The sequence below is a fragment of the Chrysemys picta genome, chromosome 6 (genome assembly GCF_011386835.1).
Source record: "Chrysemys picta bellii isolate R12L10 chromosome 6, ASM1138683v2, whole genome shotgun sequence".
NCBI lineage: Eukaryota > Metazoa > Chordata > Testudines > Emydidae > Chrysemys > Chrysemys picta.
Window position 1 is genome coordinate 111412880 of NC_088796.1, and position 16776 is coordinate 111429655.

Genomic DNA, 16776 nt, shown 5'->3' on the forward strand with positions numbered 1-16776 from the left:
TAGATTAATTATAGAAAACAAATACAAAAAGGGGGGAATACAGGTGAAGTGCTTCATTTACAAATGTGACTGTTCAGTTTTTATGAATGTTCCAGCTCTAAAGAGAAACTAATTATAAAACTTTAATAGGGAAAATATTGGAATTTGTAATGTAAAGAGCACGGGACATGGGGCAACAATGAACTAACAAAACCTTTAAAATACTGGCTTTAACTTGCTATAGAAAAGAGACTGCAAGCTTTGACCCACCTACACAGGCAGGTATAGTTGAGGATGGCACCTGGGCTGCACGGTACAGCCGCTTTGGGACATAAAGATCCCCATGATTTTGGTCTCCCCCTGCTACAATTTCCCTAGCAAAATGAAGTCTGCTGGGATTTGGGGAAGGTTGGACCCTGAGGAACCCTCACAAGATAAAAAGTTGCACTCTGTTAGCAGAGCCTTATAGAAAGCAGCCAGAAAAGAAGGGGTGGGGTAAGAGAGTGTCAGGTTCTGTGAAATCAGCTGTGCATGCAGTGAGAGAGTTATTTCAATAATGTATGTACCTTTGGTTTGTTTCTTTCTGAACTGTGACTAATACTTAAAAATGTTGTGAAAGTACATATTTTGCTGGCTGCCTGAGAATAAAATTTGCTGGTCTCTTTAGGAAAAACAAGAGGTTTGTTTTTGTTTTGTTTTTTTTCCTTTGTCTGTCGGTCTGAGAAGGGCTGAATTGGCTCTCTTCCATCACCCCTAATAGAACAAGTTTTTAAATGTAAATTTCTTATCTCATGGGATTACTGATTTTACTCACCATCCTGTATCTGGTCCTTTTTCCTCTTCTCCCCCATGCTTCCTGCAGTTCTGGTCCATGCTCTTTTCTACTTTGTTCCTCCCCTCTTCTTTGTTTGCATGGGGTGTGTTTTTTCTCTTCACCCCTACCACATTGGCACTTCCTGTCTTAGGTTCTGGTACTCCCTTGTTTCTGCATCAGAATAGTTCAGTAACTATTCAAGAATCTAACTTACTGCTGCCCATTCCCAAGAGCCTCTGTGCAAAGAAATCCAAAAAGTCCTGCCCTGAAGGATGCTACCAGTCATGAGCTACTTATTCTACAAAACAGATGTACCTACAGCCACAAACAGGCTTCCACATCACTCAAGTTCCAGTTTCATCTTGCTCCGTTTCCAGGGACCACACGGTCCACAACTCTGTACCTCAGTCAGACAGAATGATGTATGGGCAGTACATCGCTATGCCTCTAACACAGCCAATTGCATGGTTGAGTGCTTTGCTGAAGCAGTGTCCATGCCTCTAGGATCTAATCCAGCTCCCATTGCAATCAATAGGAAGAATCCCATGGACTTCAGTGAGAGCCGGAGCAGATGCAAAGTGAGGAGAGAGAGAGAGTTCCACATTTGTGTGTGCTGAGAAGTATTCTCCAGATTGTCATGTGATAGGGAGGCTATTTCTGGCCCTGTTGATCTTCATTGCTATGGGGGGGGGGGGGAAGGGGGGCAAATGTATTTTCTCAAGTAGACGTCCCTGATTTGCTGAACTTTTGAAGGCCTTACACTTAACTTGATGGCACTTCTGTATGCAATGCAATAACTTGGGCTGCACATCCAATCAATTCCAACATTTCAGGAAATGTTCTAGGCATCAATGGCCCAACTGATCTGAAGGAAAACAAATCCAGTGTGGGGGTGGGAGGGGTAGAGAGAGCCTACCATTGTTTAGCATAGCCAAAACCTCAAGTACTTCTGCAATTGTCTATCGCTCAAGTAACTGGCTGATGGCACCCATTAATGCTTTCCATCATAACAAGACCCCTGCTCATCCTCCAATATAATTTTAACATGTTGATGCTCTAATGATTTATCTCTCAGGCAAATAGGGGAATGGGGGTGTGCATACCTCTCCTGGTATGGGGAATGAGGGACGCTTGTATGGAGGAAGGTGGGAATGAGAGGCAGACAAAACGCCTGGTGGGGAGATTGGGGACCCTAGAATGGCAAAAGGGGGCACACAGAGCTGCTTGTGTGTGCGGGGGGGAGGGTTAAGGGGCAAGGAGGGCATGGGGGAGGTGGGAATGAGCAAAAAAATGCTGCTATTCAGGGAAAATGGTGGAACCCACACAACCTGTGGTTGGAGGGAGATTACCGGGAGATGGGGAGTTTCTGAAATGGAGGGGGATAGGAGGGGTGGTAAACCAGGAGCTTGTTGGGAGTAGGGTGACCAGATGTCCCGATTTTATAGGGACAGTCCCGATTTCTGGGTCTCTCTTATATAGGTTCCTATTACCCCCTACCCCCGTCCTGATTTTTCACACTTGCTGTCTGGTCACCCTAGTTGGGAGAAAATGAGGAATGCATATGCAGTGAGCTCAGCCTACTAAAGGTAGGAAGAGTGACTGCCTAGTAACTTGATGGCTCTATACAATCCTAATGGTGACTGCCTTCTAGAAAATGGGTTTATAATTCATGCTGCTTTTAGGCAGGCATTTGTGAGAGTCCTACTAATCTCCGTGGGGCAACAAAAATGTCCATTACCTCGGAGAAGCGTGCATATTGGAAAAGCCAAAATCAGCTGTTAAGGGTGTGCCAAAGGAGACAGACTGACACCCCTTAGTGACTGCTCCCTACCAGGGTCCCTCTTCCCCTCCCCTCCCCCCATCAGTATATCTCTAAATCTGTTTGGAGAGGTCTGGAACTGCTGCCCTGCATTGTCCTGGTGCCTGAGGCATTCAAATTTGGAGGCATCTCAGGAAGTAGCATTGGTAAACTTTGGTCAAAGCCTGGCCTTCTCTCAAGTCAAACCGTGCAAAATAGAAATAACCCATGAACAATTTATTTGACAAGACTGTTCAGTTCTAGTTAATCCAATGCCAGGATACCTGGAGCCTCTTTCGACTGAAGCGTTCTGACTCAGCCATGATCTGTACAGAATCATGCGCGGAGACTGACCAAGGAGAATGAGGAAAGGGACGTCTGAATGACACCCCCTCCCCCCCAGATCTTTTAGCATCTTACCTTGGTTGTGACCGATGGAGAGCTGCAGTCGGGCTGTAGAACAGGGTTGGTTCAGGCGCTTGTTCTCCAGCGGCTGCTGACACTCGGGCTTCCCACGGGGAGCACGGCTACTGCAGGTTGGGACAGAGTGGTTGGTTGTCTAAGCAGCCTTACTGGGTTCGTTATTCTAGGTAAAGCAAGCCGGGCACTTCGGCTGCTTGCCAGCACCGCTTTAGCGAGCAAAGTCAAACCAGCATTTCACCCACTTGGCGGGGAGCAGCCAGATCCCACCAATACGCATTCATCGAGGCTGACGCCTGGTGCAGCGGAGTTTCCTGGCTTCTATTAAGTTGAATGCTCAACCAAGTAGCTTAGCTCACTGAATTCCCCCTCGGCACCTTCTTTTCAAGAGCGGAGGTCAGTGGGCGACTTCTGCACACTGAAATAAGGGCACGTGGGTGCCGTGGAATCCATTTTAGGTTAGCAGCAACTACTGGTATCTGGGGCTTGATGTTCACTGCGCAGTGCGGAGTAACTCCATTGTGAGCCTCCTGCTGCTGGCCCCAGGCCCACTGTGGTGCCACCAGACTGGCGGGGAAGGTTCATCCAGGCAGTTTGAGTGAGAGCGGAGACAGCGGGCTCAGGGGCAGAGCACAGAAAACAAGGACCTGTGCAGCAGCTCTGCTGGGATACATTAGAAAGCAGTTGGTGATTTTTTGACGAAACACTTACATCAGAAAATGCCCAGTGGTGGAAACCGCTTATGAAAAAGGGCCGATCTGTTCTGACAGATGTCAGGAAAGACCGAAGATGGCATTTATGGTCAAAACCAGGGAGCGAGCAACCACAGCCCCTCCAATAGCCAAGCGGGATTAGGGCAATTGAACCTGGGTCTCCCGGGGGCGGGGCCCAGTGCAGAAGGAAAACCAACTCCGACAGTTTTGGATTCTTGTTTGCCCGCCAGCCCGACTATATTAATCCTAGACTGCCGCTACAAACGCGGCCAGCGGGCTTCAAAGACCCCGGCGCACTGCAGCGGGTGTGTTACCGGTGCTCTGCAAACTGGCCTGGTGCATCCCTGATCTTCACTTCCCCTTATCTGGTTCCTTCCAACAACTAAGCCACCTCTAAAGAGCCATTCCTGGTGAAAGCACACGCACTATAACCTAGTATATGGCAAGCAGCAGCAGTGGCGTGCGGGAACTCTTTTCCTTCAGCTCCCCATGTCTGAACTCTAGCTACTTACTACCTAGACGCTGCACGGACTTGTGCACTCGGAGTACAGACCTGGGAGCCAGGAACCTCCCTGAATTCCTCTCCAGTCTTTGACACCGACAGGCTGTCAACTTGGACCGAGTCATGTTACCCCCCGGCCTCAGTTTCCCCACATACAATATCGGGTGTGGCGGGGATGGATCAGACAGCGGAAGATGGAAAGCACTAGACAAATGCTAGAGTCGGTGCTTTGTTATATCTTCAGGATGGCGGGCGGCTAGTCACGCAACCCATTTTATAAACTCTACAGCTAGATTGGCCCGTTAAAAGATGCGTCTGGCAGTGCGTCACTGTAAACTGAATTTATCCCGGGCATTTCTAAACATTGCAATTGCTTTCACTGTAAGCATTATCCCTAATCCTCGTAAATGGCGTTTAGCAATGGCAGGGGGGCTGGGGTCTTCGGCGGCGGGGGTCCTTCCGCTCCGGGTCTTCGGGGCACTTCAGCGGCTGGTCCCGGAGCCAGTGAAGGACCCGCCGCCGAAATGCCACCGAAGACCCGGAGCGGAAGAAGCTCCGGGTCTTTGGCAGCGGGTCCTTCACTCGATCCGAGTATGTTCGGCGGCACTGAAGGACCTGCCGCTGAAGACCCGCCGAAAACTCTCGTGGGGGCCCTGCGGGGCCTGGGGCAAATTGCCCCACTTGCCTTCCCCCTCTGGGCGGCCCTAAGCAATGGAAAGAATGTGGCTCAATCAATATTGTGGCTTAGTGTTGAGACTTCTACCGGCTCCTACATTACCTTGGCATCTCTCCCCTCCCCACCCCACCCAAAAATCTAATCGCAAAACATCGAAACCCTCTTCCGCCTTCAGTTCATGGGTGATTTTCCAGGAATAGTTGAGGCCTCCACCGTTCCAAAACCGACAGCAGCGGATCTGTCTTAAACCACCGCCTATCGGTTATTAGAAAGGGACCTTTTCTCGAGCGTGTGTGACACACAGAGAGATTAAACACACTTGCACCCCTTCCACTGAAACTCTTCAGTGTAGAGTAGGTGAGACTGGGAATCATCTACAGAGGATGAATCTATTAACAGAGCTAGTCCTATTCATTCTACCTTTTAACACCCATCCTACCGTATGTCACCGGTTAGCATTTATTTCCGTCATATCCTATGGTATGTTGGCGGAGAAACTGGACAGCTCCTAATTCTGAGCCAGCCTGTGACACACTGGACCTACCTTCTGTGTCGTCATTGCCTGTGGGATGCTACACGCTGCAGCACACTGGAGACTTCACGTCCGCAGGGACCCGCTATTCAGCGGCAAAGATGGCTGCATTGAATGCACCAGCGCCGTGGATTCGCTCTTCTAGTGGAGCATGTCTTTAAAGGCTGCTCCGGGGTTAGGTTGCTGCGGGGGGCCAGATGCGGACCTCGCCGCGGAACGCGGGGCTGGTGCCATCGAGTGCGCACGTTTGGCTGCTTCTGGAAGCGGTGGGAAGTGACTGCCCGGAGAGGAGAAGATCTAAAACCACCTGAGCGCCGCCTCCAGGAACTCCTCTGCCCTGGAGGGACGCTGCCCATGCGAACCCTCCGTGTTTACAGAAAAGATCAGCCGTGTCAGGTCCTGGCCCCGTCAGCCCCTGCAGTCTGTGCGGGGCACCTCTGAGTGACAGCTGTTCTCCATAAGGTGTTAGATGTTTTAATCTCTGTAGGAAAAACCCACCTGTACCCCAAGGAAACCGGGCTAGCTACCCAGGGGGAACCAGGGCGCAAGGGGGGAGCCTTGGCCCTCCCCCTTGGCCGGCTCTTAGAGGAGACCCCCCGCTCCCCGGCACAGGAGCTATTGGGCTGGGGCTCACGCATGCCCGCTCAAAGGGGCCGCCCCTGCCGGAGTCCCAGCCCTGGGGGGGGGCGCTCTTCGAGCCCCCCAGGCCAGGCAGCAGCGCCCTCTGCCAGCCGTGCGCCAAGCCGAGCCCTGCCCCCGGAGCACCCCGCCTCCCACGTCTCCTCTGCCCCGGGACAGGCGCCCTACTGGAGAGGGGGCCTGGCCTGTCCCTCGGCCCCGACCTTAGGGACATTCCGGTTGCGCCTCTTGGGGGGAGGGGCTGTACCCAGGCAATGTCAAAAAGCACCAAGGGGAAAACTGGGGCAAGGGGGGGGGAGAACAAGTTACGCGGATCGCTTTTATTATATAGAAATGTCAGCCGGTATTTCAGCCACAGAGGCGGTGCCGGGGACCTCGCTAAACGGATGCAGAAAGACTTGTGTGTGTGGGGGGGTGTTTTTTAATGGACTTAAAAGCGCTGCATTGTTACCACGTGTTCGGGGGCTTTTCCTGGAGCCAGGAGGGCAGGGCTGCTGTTGAACTACGATTCCGTTGGAATGGGGGGGGGGCGGAACTTTATTTATTCAATATTACAGCCCCGCCCCCTACGCTACAGCGGTCTTGCCCCGAGCCGGGCGGACGGCGTGGGCGGGGGAGGGGGGGAGAACGGGTGTCCCGCCGAGGAACAATCGCCTCCAGCATTGCTCGGCGCTCCTGCGTTTCCCGGCGGATGTCTCCCCCTTTTAGAGCAGGGGGTCAGTAAAGCTCCGGGCAGCGCAGAGCAGCTAGCCAGGCTCCACCCGACAGCCACTGGGCGCGGAGCTGCGGCTCCGGGGCTGGATTCTGCAGTCCAAAGTCGGACCGACCGCTCCTGGAGTCCAGTGAGAGCTCTGCTCTGCCAGACGGGGGGCTGAAGCATCGGCCCCTTCCCCCTCCTCTCCGGGACCCGAAAGTGCCTTGACTCCGCTCTTATTCCCCTACAGCCCATTGCACGCTCGCTTTCCTGAGTCTTCCCCCGCCTTCAACTGCACAGCGGCTCCTCCCTCTGCTGCCCCCCGCCCCTCCGAGCTTGCTGGCCCCAGCGATGTTCTGACAGTCCCGTGATAGGGGGGCAGCCAACCGGGCTGCCTTCTCCGCCCCCTTTCGGGCGGTCCTGGCTGTCTTTCTCCGCCTCCCCCCCCCCCCCCCCCCCCAGGGACCGTCGCGGATTTCTACATCCAAAGCTAAAACTGAACGGCAAGCAAGCCACGTGGGAGGGTTTTGAAAGAAGCAGCTTAAACGCCATTGATTCACTTTGTCAACTAGTTGGGAGCCTGAGACCGTGAGAGCAGTAAAGACCCCCAAGAAGAGCCTCTTGGGAGCTTGAATGTGTATTAGCGTGCACACTGCCGTTCATGTAAAGGGGTTAGCAGGGCCTGGAAAATAGAAGCGAATTTGCTTTAGAATAGCTGTGATCAGTGGCTTTTGTTTTTAAATGAGGAAAATGTTTAAATACATGTTGACTCTTCTCTGGGACTTTTCCGACTGAAGGAACACACCTTTCTTGAAGGTGATGACAAATGGCCATGCAGATCCTGCTTTTCCAGTTTCTGTGTGGAGGCAACCAGAGCATGCGGGTGAAATCCGGGCCCTTTTGAAGCCAGTGGCAAAACTCCCAGTGACTTCAATTAAGGCCAGGATTTCACCCCGACATGCCAGATGTATACAAAGATATTTGCAAGATATCCTAAAACATAATGCAGACAGGCTGCTTACCGCTCATGCTTTCATTGGGAACATGAGGAGGGAGTTATGCTGCAATGTTTGAGTCCATTCTCCAGGAAGAGAATTGCTTTGCTATGACAAGCAAACGTGTCCTTATTGCTCATCACAGGTTGATGAAAAGAGGGACGGGATTCAGATTTGCCAGGTGTGACTTTGACTAGAGTGTGATCTAGACACACAGGGCAAAATCACATCTATGCATAACTCCCCTCCCAATTCCTCCAGGATAACCTTGAACCAGTTGACCTCTATGGATATACACACTAATCTAACTGATTCAGCAGTATCCTTGACCCTCTTCACTGCCCGTGTCTACAAATACACAGTCTAGGCAAAGTCGTATCAAATGGAACCCTAGTCTCCCTTAGACACACTCCTGTGTATTTTTCCCACCTCGAGAGTAAATTTGGCTACTTTCATGTTACTTTCAAAGGGATAATCCTGTCCCACTGAAGTCAATTGGAAAAATTCCATTCACTTCAGTGGGGGCAAGATCTAGCCCAAAGATTACCCCAGTTGTTTAATTAGGAAATCATGTCCCCCCCCCCGCCCCGCCCCATGTCCTGTGTAAGTATATCTACATAGTTTAACTTTAATATAGATCGTTATGAAACCTATAGTGTGACAGATGTGCTCCCAGAAGAACCCGAGTATAACTTTCCGCGGAGCTCGCGTAGGAAGTCCTGGCCCCATTGAAGTCAATAGGCGTTTCCCCACTGATTCCAATGAGGCCAGGATTTCACCTATAACTGCTTGTAGAGGCGCATTTGATCTACATTCTGCGCCATTCATAGAATCTAGTGTGTTCAATCTGGAAAAGTACTGAGGTCTCCTTCATCCCTCCCCCCACCCAGGTAATGAAGGCACCCATAATACAGGCGTGCGACCTCTCCTTTTGTCAAAACTGTGTAATCATCCTTGGGCACCGCAACCCACAGCTCTTTGAGATTCATATGAATGCCTCCTCCCTAGAGGGCTTTACATCCTTTGGTGACTCTTGCACCGACGGGGAGTTCACACTACGGCACATTCATATGAAGACAAATGCTTGTGCTGACTTTTGTATCCTCCGAGGGACGGTTGGGACAATGTTACTTCAGGGCAGTGGCGTTTCAGGATTGCACCCGAAATTCCCTTGCACCTGCACACTTAATAGCTGTTTTTGCAGCATGGGAGGAAACGAGAGCGTAGTCCGATCCTACGAGGTGCTGAGCGCCTTCAACTCCGTTAACTTTAATAGGAGTTGCGGGCGCTCATCACCTTGCAAGATTGGGGCCTGGGTGGCCTGATTCTGAATAGTGCTCTCATATCCCATACCGAGGAACGGGAATGGTAGCGGACGAGCGCTTTGCGAGATCAGCCCCTTCCAGGAGAGCCTCTTTTTTAAGTAACAAACACAGGACTGGAGGTTTTCTCCGTAACCTGCCGCTGGACAGCGGGGAAGGAAGGACCTGAATGCGTTAAGTAGCGCTCGAGTATCCAAAATGCTTCCAGGATTTTCTTGGTGTGAGAACTTGGAGCAAAGGATGACCAGGAAAGCCTTGCTGGAGTTAGAATTGAGGAAGTTGCACGCGCGTTCCCTTGTCTGGTGGAGTTCCGTAGCATGTCGACTGCAGAATAAGATCTCTAGTTGCTAATGGGGATTTTTCTAATTTTGTTGTGTGTGGTTTTTTTTGTTTGTTTGTTTTTTCTTTTGAGTTGTCGGAAAACTGAAATAAAGTTCTTAGAAATTGATCCAAAACAGTGTAATGCCACCTATTCCTAACCTAGAATTCAAATACAGTCTCAGTTGCCGTTATGGAGAAGTATTTTCACTTTGGTTATTTGCATGGGTAGCATAATGAACTGCATTTAAAAAAAAACAGAAGCAAGAAAACTCTTAGTTTGGCATCACTTAATTACTGTGAGAATGTAATAGATATAGGTATAAAGCATTACATGTGTATATGTTATAGATCGTCCTTATCTTTAATATTTAAGAATTATACATAACGTTTTAAATCCACAGAGTAGCACTGATACCAAGTCTGGTAGAATTTTCTTGCTTCTCTTAAGTGTTTATCCACGCAAATTGCCAGACGAACTCAATTATTCATATTAGTGATTTTTTTTTAAATTCTACTATTAAAATACACCTTTTGTTCAATTTGACATTTTATTAGCTTTCCGACAACCTATCTCTAATATAATCTCAACTAGTATATATTGAATTGTGTATTAGACTGTTTAACAACACTGAGAGAAAAGGTGGGTGAGGGAATACCTTGTATTGGACCAACTTCTGTGTAAACTCCAAAGCTTGTCTCTTGACCATCAGAAGGTCCAGTACAAGATATTCCCTCGTCTCTCTAAGAATCCTGCGACCAGCCTAGGACACTAATGCAAACACAAAGTAATCGTCACTTTAGATTATCTGATAACCCACTTTAATATTTTGCACGTAAACAATAACAGCTACTTAGTCAGCTTAAGCAATACTGGATGGGAAGCAGAAGCAATACACCATCACATTTATAAACTGTTCTTTCATTAATTTCCTTTTGGGGGGAAGCTGGTGTGCAGATATCAGTAATAAATATTCACACGCTCTTCTGCTGTCGTATTGGATGACCCTGTTGCTTGCGTCCATTGCTTATTTGCGAATTTTAAAAACAAAACTCCATAATAATGGTCCCAATCCTGGTTCCATTGAAATTAATGGCCAAGCACTATTGATTTCATAATAGGAATATTTTCTAGAGATACACGTTCACATTGCTAGTATAAAATTCGTAAATTTTTAAAGGTTTCTGAATCTGTGTGTTTTCAGAGTTTCCCTACTAGTGGGAATTAGAATGGGATAATTTGGGTGTAGACCTCGAAAGTAAAATTAGACGGGTAAGTTACTCACATTCCTCATAGTGTGAGGGATCTAATTAAAATCTACATAAAATAACAGAATGCAAAACTGCCTATTCTAGTACTGTTATGATTAAAAGCATTACTCTGTGATTTAGCATTGTTCTATCACTTAGATCAGTACAGAAACCAATACATCAACTTGCGTATTTTGAATCATGTTATGAGCGGGGTCTAGTATCATTCACAGAAATAACACTAGTGTAATCTAAGAATTTAATATGCGGAATACAACATTTCCCCCCACTGTGGTGATGTTATACAACATACGCGCCTACTGCTTCATCTGTCCAGGGAGATTCTCTTGGTGGATAATAAGGAATGTAAAGGTTCTTTAGGCCATATTGTGGTGGTTTTATAATTTGGGGGTTTTTTTAATCTAAACATCAGAATCCTCCCAGTTCAGTCCCTTTTTTTTAAATAATTGTACACAAACACCTCTCTAATGTTCATGTACATATGCCTCCCTTCGATCTAATGGGAAATAGTAGCTCTCCAGAGGTAAGCTATTAGCGCCATAAGAAGTTAATATTCTTCAAATCATTTGGTTCGCCTAGAGGTCCTGATCCAATGTATGTATATTGGTATCCATGGAAAGATTCCCATTAATGGCAGTAGGTGTGGGATTAAGGACCCATAACCCCGCTACCAATGCTGAGCAAATGGACCAGCAAGGGTTTTCTGACTGTAACAGAGTAGAGCTAAGGAAAGGTTGCCATCCAATAAACAATATCAGAGTAAAATGTAAGTTCCACTCCACTACTGAATGGCCTTTAAATAAACATTGAAAGCATTCAACAGCTTGCAGGATAGGCTCCTTAAACAGTACATACTACATAAAAACTTCCGAGGAAGCTATTTATTATGATTGTGCTATGCATGTGTTTGTCTTATATAATGCATTATATAATCAGGGAGAGTCAAGGGCTTCTACTTGTAATGCAGGTTATTTAACATCTTTAGAGGAATCGCATACATGTCACAGTAAAGGAAGGGCTTAATTAAAAACCCATTGGCTGGGGTGGGGGGAGACGCTCATTTACTTCCACCACTTTGAGTCACGCCCTAATGGCTACACTTGCAACTGATGCTTTTTGTGTGACGTTTTAAAGAAATATATTGTATCTGTGCTGGGAAATGATGTTGCCTTCTTGAAGGGTTTAATAGGAATGGAATCAGGCTGCTTACACAACTATGGGATTCTTTCCATTGATGTTCACAGGGAATGAGATCAGGTTCATGGTCCTGCCTGCTTTCTGGAAAGGTACCCCATACCGTTCGGTTATAAAGTGGATAAATCCCAGACAACACACTCACTGGAGTGCTACCAGCTGGGGGTTGCAGGTAGGCAGGACGCCACCTACATACAGTGCTACCTTACCAACCCCTTCAGAAGATTTCACTATGTCACTGGAAGAATGCTTAAGAATCGTCTGTTTTCTTTATGAACTTTGTTTTAATTTGTTTGAACAAGAGTTCTTCCTTCTAAAATTTTTGAAGTGATGTTTGTCTGAAGGGCTTTTCGGTATATTTTTTTAAAGGGTTGTAACACATAAACGAAAACCTGGCCCTTGCCCGCCACTGCAGCTATTTAGCAGTTCAATATAAACGGAATCTGACCGTATCCAAGCGGAGTATAAATCTGTTCGTGCAGAAGTGGGTTATCTTTCTCTCCACACTCTCTACTTTGACTAGAACCAAGCAGAGCAGCGGTTTTCTACCACAGCCCGTGAACCTTCCATCCCAGCCAGCGCAGTCCCTGCTCGCCCCGCAAGAGACCAACACGGACGCAGCTGCCTGGCGGATGGGTCACCGGTTGCCGTAGAAAAACCTGGGGTGAAATCCTGGCTCCACTGAAATTAACAGCAAATTTTCTATTGACTTCAGTGGTGCAAGCATTTCATTTGGTCCTTGTGGCTGAGCTGGGCAGCGCTGTTAGCCCGCCCGTGCCCTATGCCTGGGGCGGAGCGGCATTCCTTGCAGGCTGGGCTCGGAGGTAGCTGACCACTTGCTGATGCCCGCTTTCTACAGCTAGGTCAATGGGGAGGCGGCCCGATTTGTCCCGCAGATCCAACCGAGCCCCGCCTCGGTGCAACGCCACAAGGGTGTCCAGGAAACCTTCTCGCGCCGCATCGTGCACTGGGAGGGAGCCGGTGCGCGGGTCCGGGCGGTTGGGATCCGCTCCTCTCTGCAGCAGCAGCTCCGCCACCTGGGTGTTTCCCATCATCATGACCTGGGGGGAGAAGCCGTCAGTGAGCCTTGATCGATTTTAGGGTTCAGTCTTGCTCTTTCCAAGAATCTCGTTTGGTCTAATGGGGATTTTATCTGAGCTAAGGTCAGAATCTGAGCCGCATTACGCTCTTTAGGAGTTGCTCTGGATTTACACCGGCGTAATGGAAATCAGAATCTGGTCGCTTGACTTTGGAATTACACCTATGTTCCAAGGAGGTGAATCTTCAGGGTGATATTCGGGCCCCCTCGATGTCCATGACAGAACCGCCAGTAGCTTCACCAGGGCAGGCTTTCTAGGGGTTTATATATTTAGCTACTTGTAAACGGTGCCTAGTTCTTGAACTGCACAAATACATATTTCAAATCAGTATGTATGATAGTATTTTTCTGTAAATACTTCATATTAAACATTTTAAACGGTAAAAATTAAAAAGCATTTACCCAGTGCAACTCAAGAGCATATGTACCAAATACACATCCGTAAGACCTCTCGCTCGGTAGCGATGTTTTTTTGACTGCACCCATTTTTATATTTGATAAACAATAAAACTCGCCATCACATTTATCAAGTTAATTTATGCGGACATGACCTTCATTTACATGTGATTGAGAGAGATGAACAGTTCTTTGAAAAACTTCCTCGGTGAAGTGAACTAGGAGAATGTACTAGAAAACTAATTCATAATAAAATTAACTGCGTAGAAGAAAAGTCTTTCATTTGACAGATTTCCATTGCAAATTAATGCGCAAGGAAAGGGCGACAGAACTAGAGGGGTGGTTTTGTCTTGTTTTGGATTTCCTTTTATGATTTAAAATAAACTTTTGATCTGGGTTTTATAGACCTTGATTAATATTGCAGCCTACTTAAATATGAAGTGTTTAAAATATGTTCAAGTGTATTCCGCTTCACATGCACAATCAAACAAGATATAGAGTTACTTTAATATACATTAAATTAGTAGTAAAATACATTTGAAGTTTCACTATATTAAATGTCAAAATTTCAATTTTTTTTAACCAATAATCTCTGTGGGCAAGATAAATAGAAAGTGGGTTAAAGGATGTCCTTTTAAAAGAAGAAAAAAAAAAAAGAATTAAAAACTCATCATAGAAATCTGTGTGCACCATTTCTATCAAATGTAATTGAGCACAGTCAGAACCTATGCAAGTTGGGCTGAGAGTCAGCCATTTTAAGGGTAGCAAAAAAGGGGAAGGGTTTTTAGTGTGTTTTTTCTAAAGTTATCCACATATAGATGAGTTTCTATGTATGTGGATATAAATTAAAACACACAAAAAGCAATAACAACACATCCATCTATGTGGATAACTTTGTGGGGGTTTTTTAAGTTATCTACATATGTGGAAATGAACTTCAGCCACAAAACCCTTCCTTTTCTCCCCTGCCATGTTTACTCCTTGGAAGTATAATTCTTTCTCTATAAACAGTCAAACAAAATGGCAGTCATTCAGAGTCCAGTTATGCTTGATTTAAATCTAATATGATCTGGCATTTTATATGATCCAGGTATTGTTTGAAATAGTAATTGAAACAAACTACCATTTCCTACATATAACTTTAAATGATGTTTAATGTTCAGAAATGAATGAAGTTGATGCTAAAACATCTAAAATAGTGCTATTTTTAATGTAAACCTTTTATCAAAACACTCCTGCAGTTTTTTCTCCCTCTGGAACTTGTTAAGGGGTGAAGAATCGAAAAGGGGCGAGTATAATTGTGGGCTATGAACGATAAAGCAAATTGGACCGTGTTATAGAAATCATCTTAGAAATAGTAATTTATCAGTATTCCTACATACAGAGCTATCCCTTTGCTTGATGGTTCATGTCCCCCATAATTACACGCGCCCCGTTTCGATTCGTGTTGTGGAAAATATTTACTTTTTAACCCCTAAGAGCTACATAATACCGATGAATAATAATTTTAAACGAGCAGCAATGAATTTTTAAACATTTAGCAATCCAGAAGCAGAATTCGTTTTTCTCTTAAGTGACTCCCATGCGCTTCCCTTAATGGCCGACTCAATAGGTGAACAGAAACTAGAGATTTTTACAATCCCCATTTTTACTTATTAGAAGCAGGCTCTCTTCCCCGCCCCGTGAGATCTCCCTTCGAGCCAGCAGCGATGGAAAGCTGATTTAAAATGCAAAGTCCCTATGGCTCGCGCTCCCCGGTGCCCGTGTTCCCTTCCCGCTGGGCTCCGTGGCCCTGTACCTGAAGGGGGGTCCTGCCGAAGGAATTAACAGTGTCGGGGTTCATCCCGGCTTCCAGCAGCAGCCGCACCCCCTGCACGTCCCCCTGAGCCGCGGCGTTAGCCAGAAGGTCCCTCCCGCCGTCTGCAGCTACAGCCCCCGCCTGCATGCCTCCGGGCGCCAGCTAGCCCCGAGCTCCCCCACTCCACCGCATTGAATAGCGGCACTGCGGGCCCAACCCAGACTGATATATTTGCACCTCCTTCCTTTTCCTTACAGCCTCGCCCCTCCCCATCCTTCATGGGCACGTGCGTGCAGGGCGCCTCCCCCCGCCAGCCAGGGGTGACACTGCAGCCCCCACCCCCGGGAACGACCCCAGGAATAACCTAGCTGTGGTCTCCCTGCGCTACTGCTGCACGCGCGCTCCCCACGCAGCGAGACCGCCGGAAAGCCCTGCCAGTCTGCAGGGAGGCGGCTGCAGCGGCCGGGATTGGGAAAACCACCCCTGCCCATCACAGGCGCCCTGCCGAGAGATGTCCCCTCCCCCGCTGGAGCTTTCCTCCACCCTTATGCTTCGCCCCTTGCACACGCGCTCGCCTCTCCTCCTAGCCGCGGTGTGTCCCTCGGCCTCGCTCAGTCACCCTCCCCCCCCCCCCCCACACACACACGCCACCCCCTCCACACTGAGCCTCCAGTGCTCATCCTTCTTCCTGCTCAGGGTGATCTACAACGAGGGGCGCCCGGGGGCTCGGCTAAGCCAGCTAAGCGCCGTCTCCTCTACCTTGACCGTTACTTTTCCGCTTGACAGCGAATCCGGACCCAAGGCGGTCCCAGACGGTCAAAATCTCTCTCCTGATCTCGCCAGAGCGACCCACGCGCGCTCCCAGGAGAAAACTTCTTGCGATCAGGGAGGTGGACCAAAAAGAAGTGGGTGGGGTGGTAGGTGAGGGGCAGCGCCCTGCTCCCCAGAGACTCCCTCCTCCCCCACCGCTCTGATGGGTAAGCCAGGTTTTATGGAGGGCTAGGAGGGCGCAAGCTAAAATAACTTGGCTACTGTCCTCCATCCATCCCACTCAGTCAACCACCCAGTCTCTCTCGCTCATGCGGTTACATTACCCCTCATCCGCATCTCCCACTTCCCAGGCACATGTCCATCTCCTTCAATCCCCCGCGCCCTTTGCCTGCAACCCCTTCTTGATCCCCTTCACCCGCTGTCTGCGGCTAAAACTACCACCTGGGCCACCCCCTGGGTCTTTAACCATTTCACCCTCTGGAGGCTCCCATGTGCACACTCGGTCTCACCGGTTATAGTAGATCAACGAAGAGAGAACGTCCCCAAATTTCGCTGGCAGCTGTGGTTCCACGATACTGTCATGTGACTGTTTTGTATGCTAACCAGTGATGTTGTATGCATGGCACTATGTGAGTGGGTATTTCTAGTAAAGGTGCTCGTGTTCCCAGGAAAATCCTGGATTCTTCACCTGCCGCGACCGGTACCATAGATAGCGCAAAATAGACACAGCACCTGCGCGGGAAAGTGCTGTCAAAGCACTTCTCCTTACAGTGCCATATTTTCGGATCATGTCCATTGTTTGGAGAAATACTCACAAAGTGGAGGCAGGAACGCTCATTTTATT

At 48.2% G+C, this 16776-nt stretch overlaps 1 protein-coding gene and 1 long non-coding RNA gene across 2 annotated transcripts; both read right to left on the bottom strand.

The window, feature by feature from the left end:
* Window positions 1-793: 793 nt before the first annotated feature.
* On the bottom strand, window positions 794-6080 carry LOC101946120 (uncharacterized). The gene is made up of 3 exons (XR_006174512.2): window positions 5447-6080; window positions 3012-3121; window positions 794-964 (listed from the first exon to the last, which is right to left on the bottom strand). It is a non-coding gene; the product is annotated as an uncharacterized LOC101946120 (long non-coding RNA).
* A 4121-nt stretch (window positions 6081-10201) lies between these two features.
* LOC101946764 (cyclin-dependent kinase 4 inhibitor B-like) lies at window positions 10202-15437 on the bottom strand. The gene is made up of 2 exons (XM_005294736.5): window positions 15162-15437; window positions 10202-12929 (listed from the first exon to the last, which is right to left on the bottom strand). Exons 1-2 carry the CDS (start codon window positions 15306-15308, stop codon window positions 12648-12650), a joined length of 429 nt encoding a protein of 142 aa, XP_005294793.1. The 5' UTR covers window positions 15309-15437; the 3' UTR covers window positions 10202-12647.
* Window positions 15438-16776: the final 1339 nt, after the last annotated feature.

What these genes read in the sequence shown, in the direction of transcription:
- LOC101946764 (XM_005294736.5), bottom strand. Translation starts at nt 15,308, where the DNA reads ATGCAGGCGGGGGCTGTAGCTGCAGACGGCGGGAGGGACCTTCTGGCT. An exon ending in TCGGCAGGACCCCCCTTCAG is followed by an intron (nt 12,930 to 15,161) that starts GTACAGGGCCAC and finishes TTCTCCCCCCAG; the next exon opens with GTCATGATGATGGGAAACAC.